This window comes from Talpa europaea (assembly GCF_964194135.1).
Source record: "Talpa europaea genome assembly, chromosome: 11".
Lineage (NCBI taxonomy): Eukaryota > Metazoa > Chordata > Mammalia > Eulipotyphla > Talpidae > Talpa > Talpa europaea.
Window position 1 is genome coordinate 61,025,040 of NC_140078.1, and position 14,099 is coordinate 61,039,138.

Below are 14,099 nucleotides of genomic sequence, written 5' to 3' on the forward strand. Positions count from 1 at the left end.
GAAAACCACCGAATTTCCAAACAGATGCTACAAGCAGGCTTCCCCTGCGACCCAGTGAGAACCAGTTCAAAGATGATGACAAAGCAAGGACAGCTCCCAATCAGCTCTTTTTATCTTACATGTATTACATGTGAGATAATATGCTAAATGTAGTCCTATTACCCAATTTTCAGCAAATAGCTATGAAGAAAATTTAAGGGCCAGAGGAATTGTGTGGCTACAACAAAGTGAAACATGATTTCAGAGAAACTGGAAACACTATGAGATGTATTAACTCCTTTTGCAGGCTTTTAGAAAGTAAAACTCAAAGTAGAAATGGGATTTGAACCTGATTCTCCTGGATGCCCAAGCAAAAGCCTCTTTGTCATTAAACCCCAGAAGCTCATCACAAGCGCCCGAGGCTAAGTAGCAGCTCTAGCCCTCTGACTTCTTTCGGTCCCAGCAGGTCTCCTAGGTGATCACACTACACTGCAGCTGCCTTACCTTCCTGAAGGGTGAGGCCACAGGTTTTCCCTCCCCATAGGCTGGGCCCTCCCAGAGCAGCGTGCTTACAACAGAACCTGGTCCCCACATTCACCCTGCAGATGCACCCGGCTGACTCACCTCCAGTAAACTAGCACAGCAATGAGAAGGATGAGGCACACGAAGGTCAAGGCTGATACCACAATCAGAGGGATGATCCACTCCATCCTCCCTGGAGAAGAGCGGCTTATCATTCCAGAGGTATTCTTTTCTGCTGCAAAGAGAAACCATGCCAATTAGGGGACAGAGGCTAGTGGAAATGGAAGTGGGAGCCAGAATGTGATGCAGATTTGTCCTCTTGGGTGATTGCCAGAGACCTGGCCTGCTGGCCCTGGGCTGTCCTACAACAGGAGGAGAAATCTGCAGCCTGCACTGTTTGCTCCTGAATCCCAATACATATGGGGCCTTTTCTGCAGGCTGCGTCCTCTAATCGCCAGTGGGATTGGATTTGCAGAAAGAGTGCAAGATTTTTTGAAAGAGTTGTGCAAAAAAAAAAAAAAAAAAAAAAAAAAAGACATCCAGTCTCATGTGGAGAATATTAGTGATCCAGAGCGGCCTGTGGATAACTTGAAGAAATGTGCTCAAGTCTGAAGGCAGCACCAGGCTGGGGCCGGTGGGGTGGCCAGTGGAGAGCCTCTCAGATCCCCCAGTGCTGCTAGAGGAATGGCAGCAGGAGACTGAGCAGCTGAACCAGGGGTGACTACAATGGCCACACATCTTCTCTGCCTGCTTAGCACCCACTTTCCCTTCCTCTACCTGCTTTGGGAAACCCTCTCCCCCAGTCATCCAAGTGTGGGCTCCTGGTCTCCCGGACAAGGATTAACAGGCTCAGGCCAAGGTAAAGGTGCCATCTCCCGGAATCTCAACCAGCCGCTCACTGCCTGAACAACACATGCCACAAGGAGCACCCAAATTTTTTGCCCCCAGTTCCTATCAACCAGATCCCCCCAAATCTCAAATTTGATTCTAAGCTTTTCCTTTCGTTCCTCATTCCTCCTCGCCAATCCCATTCCTTTCAAAACCTTGAAAACAACCGAGGACAGGAAGCCGTGCCTCACTCTGCGCCTGGCTCACATCTGCCTCTAAACCGCGGACCATTCTAGGGGTCAACAGGGCAAGTCTGAGAGAAGGTTCAGGATTTTCTCTGGTCAACCAACACCTCTTACCTGAGCAGCTCCTTCCTCTGTCTCTTGACCCCGGCAGTGTCTTCACAATTGCCCAGGAGCCTCAAGGGCAAACCTAGGTCCTTTTGAAGCCCGTATGTACCTCGGGAGAGAGACCTGGAGATATCCAGGTGGCCCAAATAAAGCTTGAGGGCAGCGTGGGGCTGGGAGAACACAGGTGGAGACAATTATGGGATGCAGGTGGCAGGAGAACAAAGGTCACGTGTGGCCAAGGGAGAAGCCCCTTGAAAACTCCAAAGCCGAGTGCAGGCTGATGTGCTTAGCAAGGAGGCCTCCTATTCTGCAAGAAAACGAGGCCAGCCTTCAGCCAGCCCAGAGCGTCCCTCGGCAGGATGGACTAAATACAGGGCTAATCAGGCTGCCTTTCCAAGTGGGTGGGCTGAATAGGAAAGAAATAATTGGTCCTGGGAGTGGATTTTTAAAGAGGCAAAGCTGCTAAGTGATGACAAGGTATGTTATGGTCCTTTTCACTGTTTCCTCGAATGTAGTTTAACTTAGTCGGTGTTTCATGCATGGGCCTGTGAACAGCAAGATGGGCTTAAGTCCACCTCCCAAGTAAGCAGACAGAAGCCGGCAGTTGAAATACATTCTGATTAAAGACTGCAACAGAGCACTTTGGGACTTATAAAGTCTCAGCCTGTTCTTTTCACCCCTTGCACTGTAATTTTTCATAGTGAGCTATATATCAAGCCCTGACTATGTGCCAGTTTGGGGCTAGGCAACAGGGATGCAGTAGATCAGACAAGAGCAGCTCTATGGCATGGGGATATGGGCCATCTAGGGGAGAGAGGCAGACTAAAGCCAAATAATTAGAATAAAATGAATGTGATACCAGGGGAAGTACAGGAGCCACAGGGAATAGCTGTCCTAGCCCAGGGGTTCTGGAGGGGACTCCCCACATTTGGGTGAGAAAGGATAAAGGGGAGTTAGCCAGGCCATGTGCATTCTGGACAGAGCACTAAAATGAGGGGGCGGGGAACCAAGATAGAGAGTTAGAAGCCACATCAGCCAGAGCTTTGAAAACAGGTAAGCACTGTTTGTCCCGTGGGCTGTAGAGGCTACAGCTGGGTTGTGAGCCAAAGTAGCTAAGAATCACGTGTGCACACTTTCCCTCGACTTAACAATTTGATGGCAGAGCCCAGGTGATGAGCCAGAGGAACCGGAGTTGCAAATGAGAACCACTTCACAGGGCTCCAGTAGGGGCAGCCCAGCCAAGGCATGGTCTGCCTTGGGGGGTGGAGGTGGGTTGCAGTAAACTCAAAGACCTGAGGGTCCTGTTAGTGGAAAATGTGGCAGAAGGGCCGATGTTATAGGCCACATGTCCAGGGAACTCAGTAGCCACTCCAGGGGAACGTTGCAGATTAGCGGGATGCTCATGCCTTATTTCTTCCTTGCCTTCCTACAGGAAAGGGTTCTTGGTAGGGCTACTGTATAGCAGGCAGGTATGAGGAGGGGCAGAATGTAAACTCCAGGTTTCCATGTCCAAGTCACTGAAAAGGGCCCTTGGCCAACACAGTCCCTCACACCAACATCTCTACCCAACTATTGGAAACACCACCTCAGTGGGATTTCTGCAATTCTGACACAGTGGTCACTCCGGAATGTCCCGGCCTTCGGAGGAATGACCTAGTGGTAAGAGTCCATGCATGTTACACTATCTCTGAAATCACCCCTGTTCGTGATGCTGTCCCCCTCTCGCCCCAAAAGGTGATGGTTGAAATTTTCATCAAGTGCTCAGAGCTCCAGAACCAAAACAGTCTGTGAACCCCTCCTGTGGAGGCCTTGATGTCTGAAGGAGACCTGAAGGTCAGCAGGGGCTAGGGTCTGGGGGAAGTCACTGGCAGCGGGGACGGGGCTGGACTCCAACTAGTTTTCACGACTGACTCATTTCTCTTTCTCACATTTCATGGCACTTGCGTGACAACTGGGAACTCGGGGAGTGAACGCCGTCTGAAACCTCACTGGACTGCCCCGCACGGCAGTTTCTGTGGAAGTGAGCTCAGGTGACAAAGACTTTCTGTGTGAATGAGAGACGTGAGGAAATCAGCTGGCAGTAGTTTGTGCTCCACATGGACTAAGGGCAGGCAGCTGGGTCTTCATGGGAACGCACTACTGGATCTCTGTATGAGGCACGATAAAATTGACTGCACCTTCAAATTCAAAACATTGCTGTGTCTTCATGGTGCCAGGAGCCTGGAACCTAATTCTCCACGTGGCCACATGAACTCACTGTCACTCTCCTGAGGAATTCTCACTGCCCTCACAGACAAGGCCCTTCAGGAGGGGGCCATCCCTTCACCCCTCATCACCTGCCTCTCCCCACAGGGTATTCCAGCCAACCAGTGCCATGCTGGGCCATGGCTCCACCACTCTGCCTTTTGCCTTGCCTACCCGGCTACCAGGAATTCCTCTCCTATCCCACCCTTAGAAGTTCATAGTGAGTCCTCAGATCCAGTTCAGGTGCTGTTGTCTCTGTGAGGCCTCCCTTGTCTTCAGCCTGTGCTATCTCCAGAGGGCAGAGTTTAGCTCATAGGCTCAAATCTTAGCTCCACCACCTTCTGCTGACTTTTAATCAATAATTCATTCATTTGGGCCTGGAGTTCTTCATCTTTAAAACAGGATTTACATATTTCAAAATAATGTTGGGAAAATCCAATGAGAAGATGCCTGGAGCATGCTTATAAGTGTTTCCTGCACTGAGTTAATGCTGTGTAAGTCTATCATCATCGTCATCATGGTCATGGTGGACTGCTTTTGCTACACACATCACACTCAATTATAATTGCTCTTTTATTAGTGCAAGGTCCCAGAGGTAGGGATGATTTCCATCTGTAGAACAACAGTAATAAAACCTTGTCTCTGACTAGCTCTGCAACTCTGGGCAAGTTACTTAGCCTCTCTGTGCCTCAGTTTCCTCTTATGTAAATGAAGGTGATACTATTGTCTGCTGTATTGTGTGTGGGAGGAAGGGGGATCAGGGTTTAAATGAGTTAGTCCATATAAAACTTAGAATGTTGCCTGGCACCCATAGGCAGCTGGTTAATGTTAGCGATGATTATCATCCTCACATCACCTCCCCTGCCAGCACTAATTATCCTCACAGGCAGCGGCACCCTCTCCTCCTCACACTCTAGCGCAGCACCAAGCAGATGCTGAGTGCTCACTGGGAGTCTGCTGAGTCTGATTCCTGGCTGTAACATCCGAGTGTGTAAGTGGCAACCTCACAGGACCTCAGAAGTGCCGGGCATTGGCACTGGGGCTGCCTGCCTGTGATGAAACTGCCAACAAAGAGCCAGAATCTCAACAGTCACGCTGAGATAAGACCACATTTCTTGATGTTCTTCTAAAGAATGGTTGTCCTGTCATCTGACTCAACGTGTGCCCTGGCAGGCTCTTAAAGGAGGAAGCATAACACGATAGCAGAGCACTAGAAATACCTAACAATGCAGATTATATACTCTCCCCTCTGATGCCTTCAGTCTCCTGACAACCTTCCCAAGTTTAGGTCCACAGGTTCTGGAACATGCTACAAACTTTTCAGTGGAACCGAGGCAGCGTGCCACAAAGTTACAGACCTGTACTTCAGAGTCAGGCAAACCAGATTCTAGATTCCTGTTCAGGCCATTCTAGCTGTGTGACTTTGGGAAAGTGACTGTCCATCTCTGAGCCCCTGTAACATAATATTCACCTCTTACTAGGTTAAGAGGATTAAGTAAGATAATCTACATGAAGTAGATTGTGTAAATGATGGCTGCTAATTTATATGGCCAGACGCAAAGTGAAATCATAGGGCCCCTTGTTCAGAAATGATTAGGGAGTTTCAAACAGGCTATGGTGGAGCATGAAGGCATGTTCAGGGCCTTCTGAGGACAGGTCACATGCTCTAGAAGCCAGCTCCACCTGGCCAAGCATTAAGCACAGTGTGTGACACAGGGGAGAAACTCAGAAAACATTCATTCTTATTTTCAATGGAACCAAGCAAAAGTACTGATGGTGTGATAAACCCCAATGCTCCTAACTGTTAGGAGCAGCTCACTTGTATTCAGAGCTTCACTTGTCACCCAGCTGCCTTCTGGAAGGTTCAGCAGAACCTTTACTGGAAATTTGCTTCCTTCCATAATTCCCAAATCCTGACAGCAGGATAAGTTCTAGGTAATGCAGTTCCCTTTTTTCTCATCTCTGGTTCTTCCAGATGGTTTGGCTTTCCCAGTAAGACCAGTCCTTCAATTCCTCTCTGGAGGGGGTGGGAGTGTGAAGAAGGGGTATGAAATGAATCTGGCTTGCTACCCTACCCCTCGCCCATATTTATTTTTAAACTGTGAGTTAAGTGCCATCATTTAATAAGCAAATAAGTTCACATAAAAATCAATAATGGAACCTTCTACTGAAGATGTAAGGCTGGCAACACAGACCTAAATTCCCACATGCAAACATCAGCAAGGATAAAGGAGTATAACGCTCTTCTGACAGGGCATGTCTCACTAGTTTGCCACAGTCCCTACTGTTTCCTAATGTTACACACCAGACCTACTTTCCTGATCTCTGACTCCTGCTGCCAACTCACTCTAACCAGTCCAATTTCAGTCTGTAGGATAGCATTCTAGGTACAGGAGTCTGCAGAACAATACCAACTTGGGTCTTTAAAAAAGTCCTCATAATTGGGCCTCCCCTGGTGGTGCAGCAGTTGCACGCTGGGCTGCGAAGCTGCCTGCAGCCTCTGCAGGGCCGGTTCGATCCCTGGCCTCCAGCAAGGGCCCCACATGGCGTGCAGACCTCTCCTGCTGCACCCGCTGCTCCCCTCAGCAGTGCATTTCGTCAGTCTGCCTGTTCTGTTCCCCGCTCTGGCTCTGGTGAATTCTCTCACCCTCCCGCACTTCTGACTGTACCCGGGTTCTTGTATAAATAAATAAATCTTTAAAAAAAATAAATAAAATAAAAAGTCCTCATAATCAAAAGCAAAAGTCCTGGTTTAATAAACTCCTGACCATGACTCTGAAATCACGAACCTGGAACAAGAGGCTGTCTCTGTACAAGGCAGCTTTCCCAATTCAACATTTATGTCTGAAGCTATTTAATTTTGCAATGAGTAAGTAATTACCACACTGTTGCTTTGCTTAAAACAACGTGGGTCACTCCCCTCAGTGAACTTGGACTTTCTGATACTCTTTCAAAGCTCCATCTTGCTGCCTGTATAAGAGAGGATAAAAAGGGAAGGGGGTATCAACTTACACCCCCTCTCTCCCCATGAACGTGATGTGCACATGCAGGGCTACAGGGAGGGTCAGGAGACATGAGATCAAACTGGGTTAAGCTCAGAGAAAGAGCCTATTTCAGAAATGTCCTCCAAATGAAACTTGGAGCAAGAGGCTAACTAACCCTCTTAGAGAATTTGCAGGTGGGAGGTCAGGCTTAACGATCTCACATGGCCTTTCCTCCTCCTGGTTTTTATTTCAGCATCCAGCAGAATCTGAGTACAGTGCCTCCATGAGCTTTTTAAAAAAAATTTTTAAAAAAAGAAAAGAAAAACAGTTTTCAGTGGCATATGTCACCACTGAATTAATGCTGTTTGCCTTTTACTGGCTTGGCTCTCATCCCAGTAGAAGCAAATAAAAACGGAGTACAATGTACTATAAATGCTACAGGCAGCGAGCATCAGATGGACTGAAACGCTTCCTACCCCACAGCAAGGGCTCCGCTGCTGCGACAGGACAAGAACTCCTGCCATGTCAAGACACACCAGCTTGCATTGAGAGGCCACTCTAGGAGGAGGGAATGCAGGATTCACTTTTCAAGAAAGACCAAGAGAAGAGGAAGTTGCTTACTGCATCCTATCGCCTCAATCGATGATGGGCAACTTGACTGCATTTGTTTTGAGTAACACCACCCATTAAAAGACACCCACAGTCGTGAATTGAGGCAGCTGCTTTTGAAAAAATTGTGGTAAAAAACACATCAAGTTTGCCATCTTAGCCACTTCTAAGAGTACAGAAGCAGTGTTAAGTACAGTCACGTTGTTGTGCAACCAACCTCCAAAATCTGTTTTCAGTCTGCAAAACTGCAATTCTAGATCCACTGCACAACAACTGCCCATTCCTTGCTCCCCCTAGTCCCTGGCAACCACCAGTCAAGTCTCTGTCTTTGACAATGACATCTCTAGCTGCCTCCTAAAAGCAGAATCATGAACGCTGGTATCTTTATGACAGGCTTACTGCACTTAGCACAATGTCCTCAAGGTTGATATGGATATATCAACCATTGATATTGACATGGATATATATCCTATGATATGGATATATCGTAGCAGGTGTCAAAATTTCCTTCCTTTTTAAGCCTGAATAATATTCCACTGGGCTTATAGATATGCCACGTTTTGTTGATTCACATTCACTAATCCATCAATGAACATTTGGCTGCTTCTACCTCTTGGCTATTGTGAATAATGCAGTATGAACAACATGTACAAATATCTCTTTGATATCATCCTACTTTCTATTCTTTTGGGTATATATTCAGTATTGAAATTGCTGGGCCCTAGAGTCATTCTGTTTTAATTTTTTTAAAGACTTATTTATTTATGCATACAAGAGGTGGGTTGTAGGCAAGAGGTGTGTGTGTGTGTGTGTGTGTGTGTGTGTGTGTGTGTAGGGGGGGCGGGTGACAGAATTCACCAGAGACAGAGTGGGGAGCAGAACAGGTGGACTGACTGAAATACACTGCTGAGGGGAGCAGCAGGTGAGTTAGGAGAGGTCTGCTGCGCCTTGTGGGTTGCTCCCTGGTGGCGATCGAACTTGGCTCCCAATGGTTTCATAGTACGAGACTTATCCCCTTGCACCACCAGGGATGCCCGTTTTAAAATTTTTGAGGAATGCTGTCCTGTTTTTCAGAGTGGCTACACCATTTTCATTCCCACCAACAGCACATAAGGGCTCCAATTTCTTCACATCCTCCCTCATATTTGTTATTTTTATTTTGTCCTGCCTTTTTTCTGTTTTGACGATAACCTTCCTTAAGGGTGGCTATAATAAGGTGACTTCTTTTTACAGGGTCAAAAAGCTTACTTTCTTTGTCTGGAGTCCTGATGCTATCTGAGCCACTGATGCAGATTACAAGATGGTTCGTCACTTACAAATACCCATGTCTTTCTGCAGTGGGACACAGGTTCTGTGTTCCCATTATTGTGTCTGAGCTGGAATAGAGCATTTTGTGTTTCTACTTCTATCACTGCCAGAGTGCTTGTGAATAAGCATGCCTTACCACTTCAGACTGAGCTCACTTCATCAGACTCAAACAATCAAATAAGATGCTGTCATGTCTACTTCAATTAGATACTGGAAATTGAGGATATTTGAGAAATCCCAAGTTAAATCCAAGCACCATAAATACCGCTGGTCCTGACCTACCAACCTGCCATCATAGATGCTTTACTGCAACATCACACACCTCTGCAGATGCCTACACCATTTATGTCAAATGCACACCCACTCCAACCTGAACTCCTGACTCCAACCTCTGCAAACCTGCTTGTTCTGAGTGGGGTCTAGTGTCTCACACCAAGAGACATACCATCTGTCCTAGTTCAAACATCACTCAGAGCAGGACAAAAACTTCCAAGGACCTAAATACTCCTAGGAGCAAATTAAACCATGCTGGCATTTAACAACTTCGCCCTGTTGCCCCAAGCTGGTTCTTGCCAACACACCCTGGAAGATGACAGCCAAGAGCAGAAGCAAGTGGGATCGTAGAAGAAACATTTCCAGAAAAAGGAACCTGCCCAACCTTGACTGAAAATTGCTTCTGAAAGTGCCTGCTGTGATTTATTTTAAAAGAAGTATACTACAGGTCTCCCATCTGAACACTTCAGTTGGGCATGGTGTTCATGATTTCCACCCTATCTTCTGAGGTTGTGCTGCTGTTTATCCATTTCAAGTTGATTACTGATTTTAACTGAACTCAAGTAAACTTTGAAAAGGAAACTTTATATTAATTACTACCACAGAAGTTTCTTGACCTCAGTACTATTGACACGAGGGTGATTCTTTGCTTGGGGCTGACTGTGCTCTGCTGAGCAGCACCCTCGGTCTCTACCCAGTAGATGCCAGTTGCACCCTCCTCCCGGTTAGGACAACCAAATATGTTTCTGGATATTGCTAAATGTCCCTGTAGGGGAGGAGGAAAAGTCATCCCAGGCTAAGAACCTCTGCCAAATAGTAAATTGGCGTCTTTTTAACAAGTATGCATTCAAATATTCACTTTATAATAAATATTTCACCTGAAATTATCTTGTGTAGCTCACTTGGGGAGCAAGTCCCAAAGCCAGGTGGCTTCAGGGCGCATGTGGGTGCTCCATCTTGCCACGTGCTGTTCTGCCCTGGGCTCTTCCTTAAACTTAAGGTCCATCTTGCCACGTGCTGTTCTGCCCTGGGCTCTTCCTTAAACTTAAGGTCTCCTCACAGACCTGGTGGTGACATTGACAGCCAAGCTCTCAGGGGGCACTGCAGGGTAAGTGACATGCAACACCACTGCAAAACAAATGGTAGCTGATGATACTGTTTCTGTAATCAGGGGCTTTCAATCTGGGTTCCTTAGAGCTTGAGGTTTCCAAAGAGGTGACTCAGAGCTGCCCAATGCACTGGGTTGCTGGAGGTGAGCAGCCTCTATACTAGTCTAACGCAGAACAGCAGCCCAGGTCTCTAACCAGCTCTGTCCCTTCTTAATTTGCAGGCTGGACGAAGGGTGGTATATGGCCTGGGGCAGGAGTGAAGGGGGTAGTAGTTTGCTACTACCTGAGTGGGACTCTTAGGGATGAACCACAGGAAGCAAACAACAAGCTTTCAGTAAATAACTGTTTCTATACTGGGGTTCTGAGCAAGAATTAGTCTGAAACAGGAGTTTCCCTTATTTAAAGAAACAAAACTGGAAACACGAAATGATGAGTTTGTAGCTCATGCCCTGCTGGACGGCTTTTGCCAGGACCTACTGCACCACACACCAGCCTGAGAACATTATATTGCTGTGAGAGGATCTGGGGGTGCCTCCTCAACCCTGTTCAAGCTATGGGTCCTGAGGGTGGGACCACGTCAGAATTCCATGCAGCACAGCGGAGGGCATCACACTAAACAAATGTCAGCAGGAGGTATGTGGTGTGAGAGACGGAGTGAGTGCACTCAGGCCTCTCGGCCTTCTGGTCACTTCCAGGGCATTTTGCAGCTATCGCATCTACTCCACATGAGAGGCCAAGCACAACAGGGATGCTTACCTATCTGCCAAGGGAATGTATTTAGTTCAGCACATATAAAAAAAGAAATGATTTTTTTTTAATTTGCTGAAACTTGGGGGATTTTTCAGATAGACTTCAATGTCTGGCTCCCTAAGAGTCTCACTGGCAACAGCAGTTGGAATTATATAAGGGGGCCTTCTTTAGAAAGGGCATGAATTCTCTAGATTGCTGCAGGCCTCACAGCTCCCTAATGTCTAACACCTTGTCTTTTTCTCTTACTGATACTCTGTCTGATAAATTACTGTAGGTATCTGAGTTTGTCTTCTATAATTTCCCTCTTTGTGAGTTAATACTAATTCTACTGCCCATAGGACTTTAAAAGGTGTTATTAAACACCAAAGGTCTCTGGGCCACAAAACCAAAAAATATTTACTATCTGGCCCTTCACAGAAAGTTGGCGATCAATCTCTGGCTTAAGCAATCACTACCACCACTCTTGAATTTGAATTGCCTGCCATTCTGAAGTGAAATTACACTTTGCTTTGGGAAGCTGTGCACTTTCCCATTTATTTATTTATTTATTAAGAAGATTTATTTATTTATATATACAAGCACTGGGTACAGTCAGAAGCGCAGGAGGGTGAGAGAATTCACCAGAGCCAGAGCGGGGAACAACAGGCAGACTGATGAAATACATCGCTGAGGGGAGCAGCGGGCAGCAGGAGGGGTCTGCGCGCCATGTGGGACCCTCGCCCGGTGGCCGGGGAGCAGTTGGGGATCGAACCTGCGCTGCAGAGGCTGCAGGCAGCTTCGCAACCCAGCACGCAAACGCTGCGCCACTGGGGAGGTCTGCACTTTCCCATTTAGATAAAGGACCTGCTGGTCTCCCAGTGTTAGGTATAAGCTGGAGTTCCCGGGGGTCATTTTTAAGGCCAGCTCGCTGTGGCCACAGCCTCGGCACACTTCTTAATGTCCTGGATGAATGCAAAAGAAACTCCTGCTAGGAGCCTCCCAACGATGATGTGGCCATGGGCTGTGGACAGCTCCTCCTTCCTTATCACTGACAGCAAGGAGGGTGCTATGCATCCACACAGCCTCCGGCACTAAGGGGATCTCTATCCTCACTTCACAGATGAGGACGCTGAGCCCAGATCAGCCTGAGGATCCCCAGTGGACAGGAGGCAGAGCCCCCTGGGGCGATCTCACTCTAAAGCTACGTTGCCAAGATGGAAGACACTCACCATCTTGTCTTGAAAGATGAAGCTGAAAGGCTGAAGCTGGAGACGCACCCCATTCCTGGAGTTGGGAATTTCCAGGGTTGACTCTGTTCCCTGAAATGTGACTCTAATTCACAATGACTCGTTTCCATGCCCCATGTCTCTATTCCTTTCTAATCTCTCAGGCTGTAAATACTCCTAAGTTACATGTTCTGCACCTATTTCCCAGGAAGTTAGGCAAAGAGAAAGTGAAGAGAAGCAGGCTGAGAGTCCTAGGTCCAAAGATGAACTAACTGAAGCTTGAAAATCAATTCCAAGTCCACCACAGGTCTTTGAAAAGGCGACACTGGTCTAAGCCACCATCACTGCCACCTGTGAACTGGGCTTCCTCGGTCCTCTCCTGCCTCCCCTATATAATGTCCACACAGAGGCTACAGTCACCTTTCAAAAAAGCTAGTCAGATGGGTAATAATGCTCCTGCTGAAATCCACCTCTGGTTTTCTGATGCAGTTAGAAGCAAATCCTGGATATGGCTGCTGAGTGTCATGCTGGTCTGAGCTCCTCGAATATCTACACCCTCCCCTCCTCCCTGCTCCCGACTCTATGTCTGGATGCCCTGGACTTCCAACAGCTCCCAGGATGATCCAAATGAATCCGCACTTTAGAGTCTCTGATCCTTCTGTTCTACAGCCCAGAATGGTCTTCCATGTACCACTGAATGGTTTGGTCTTCATCAGGTGGGTCTCCACTCAAATGCCATCGTTTGACCACTAGATGCTACACTGTCCTGACTCCAGCACTTAACGCTATTTGAAGTTATGCATTTGTCTACTGGAATATTCTCAAGCTCCCCAACTGGAATATAAATCCCAGGAGAAAAGAAATCTGTTTTGGTCTATGTTTTCTTCCCAATGCCTACTTTGGTGCCTGGTACACAGTGGGTACTCCCAAAATATTTTTTAACTATTTTCAAATGAAGGAAACTCAACCTTTTCACAGCAGTTCCTAGAGGAAATATCACTGTTCATGCAAGAATAGCTTCAAGGAACTTCACAAGTAGCCAGATATTTCCTTCTCTCAATTCAACGCAAACCTAAATTCAACCTTTCCCTAAAACCAGGGCACACTGAGCAACAGACATAGGAAACCCACACTTCAAAAAAGGAGTCCATACCAGCTTTAAGGAGGATCGTAATTCAAAACATGAAAATTTATTCTAAGTTGTATCTTAACATACGAGATCTCAGCTTTAGATGAATTTTAATGTTTACAAGTGCAAAAGCAAATAAATATTTACCAGTTGCTTTTTTTTTTTTGCACTCTTATAACTCCACAACAGCTTAGATGCAAAAAAAATTGTTGCTAAACATCTTGTAGTCTGGCAAAAGGAAGAATTTCTTATTAAGAAAACCCCTCACAACGATAACTACCCCTCATGCTCACAGCTCCCTCGCAGAAACTATCAGGATGATTTGTTGAAATTTGAGCACACGACAGAGCCACGAAATCGCCAACCATCAGGGTGAGGGGGCACATCCTCACCACGGAGCCCAGACAAGCCTCGCCTCGGCTTGCCATCTACAAACCGGGCAATTTGCACAGCAAATGGGGCTCTGAGACAGAGTCCTATTTCTTGGGCTAGGACCATGAGCCGAAACCAACTCCCCCAAGCAGGGGCCTTTCATTCTTTATGTTTTGATGTAATGTTGCTTTTCTAGAATGACCTTTTTAGTCACGATAGGTGTCCGCCCTCCTCATTCATTATTCTATTTGATGGCACCCTGTCCATTTCCTCTCTTACCATCTCCCACTCTCCAACTTGCGTTAGCTCATTTCCTCATTTGCCAGCTAACCTGCCTGCTTGCTAACCTCCAGACATGCAGCCCAGCTGGCTGCCACCTCTCTGCCTTCTCCATACTGGGTTCCAGGTGGCAGGGACTAATTTCCAGGTCAGCCCCA

At 47.0% G+C, this 14,099-nt stretch overlaps 1 protein-coding gene across 2 annotated transcripts in view; it reads right to left on the reverse strand.

The window, feature by feature from the left end:
- PTPRG (protein tyrosine phosphatase receptor type G) overlaps positions 1–14,099 on the reverse strand; it is a gene marked incomplete at both ends in the record, with an annotated part of 658,283 nt that overhangs the window by 63,167 nt on the left and 581,017 nt on the right. For both annotated transcript variants that reach the window (XM_084246972.1, XM_084246971.1), the window contains one exon: positions 604–736. In XM_084246972.1, the coding sequence (XP_084103098.1) occupies positions 604–736 (133 nt within the window). The remainder of the gene's footprint in view (positions 1–603; positions 737–14,099) is intronic.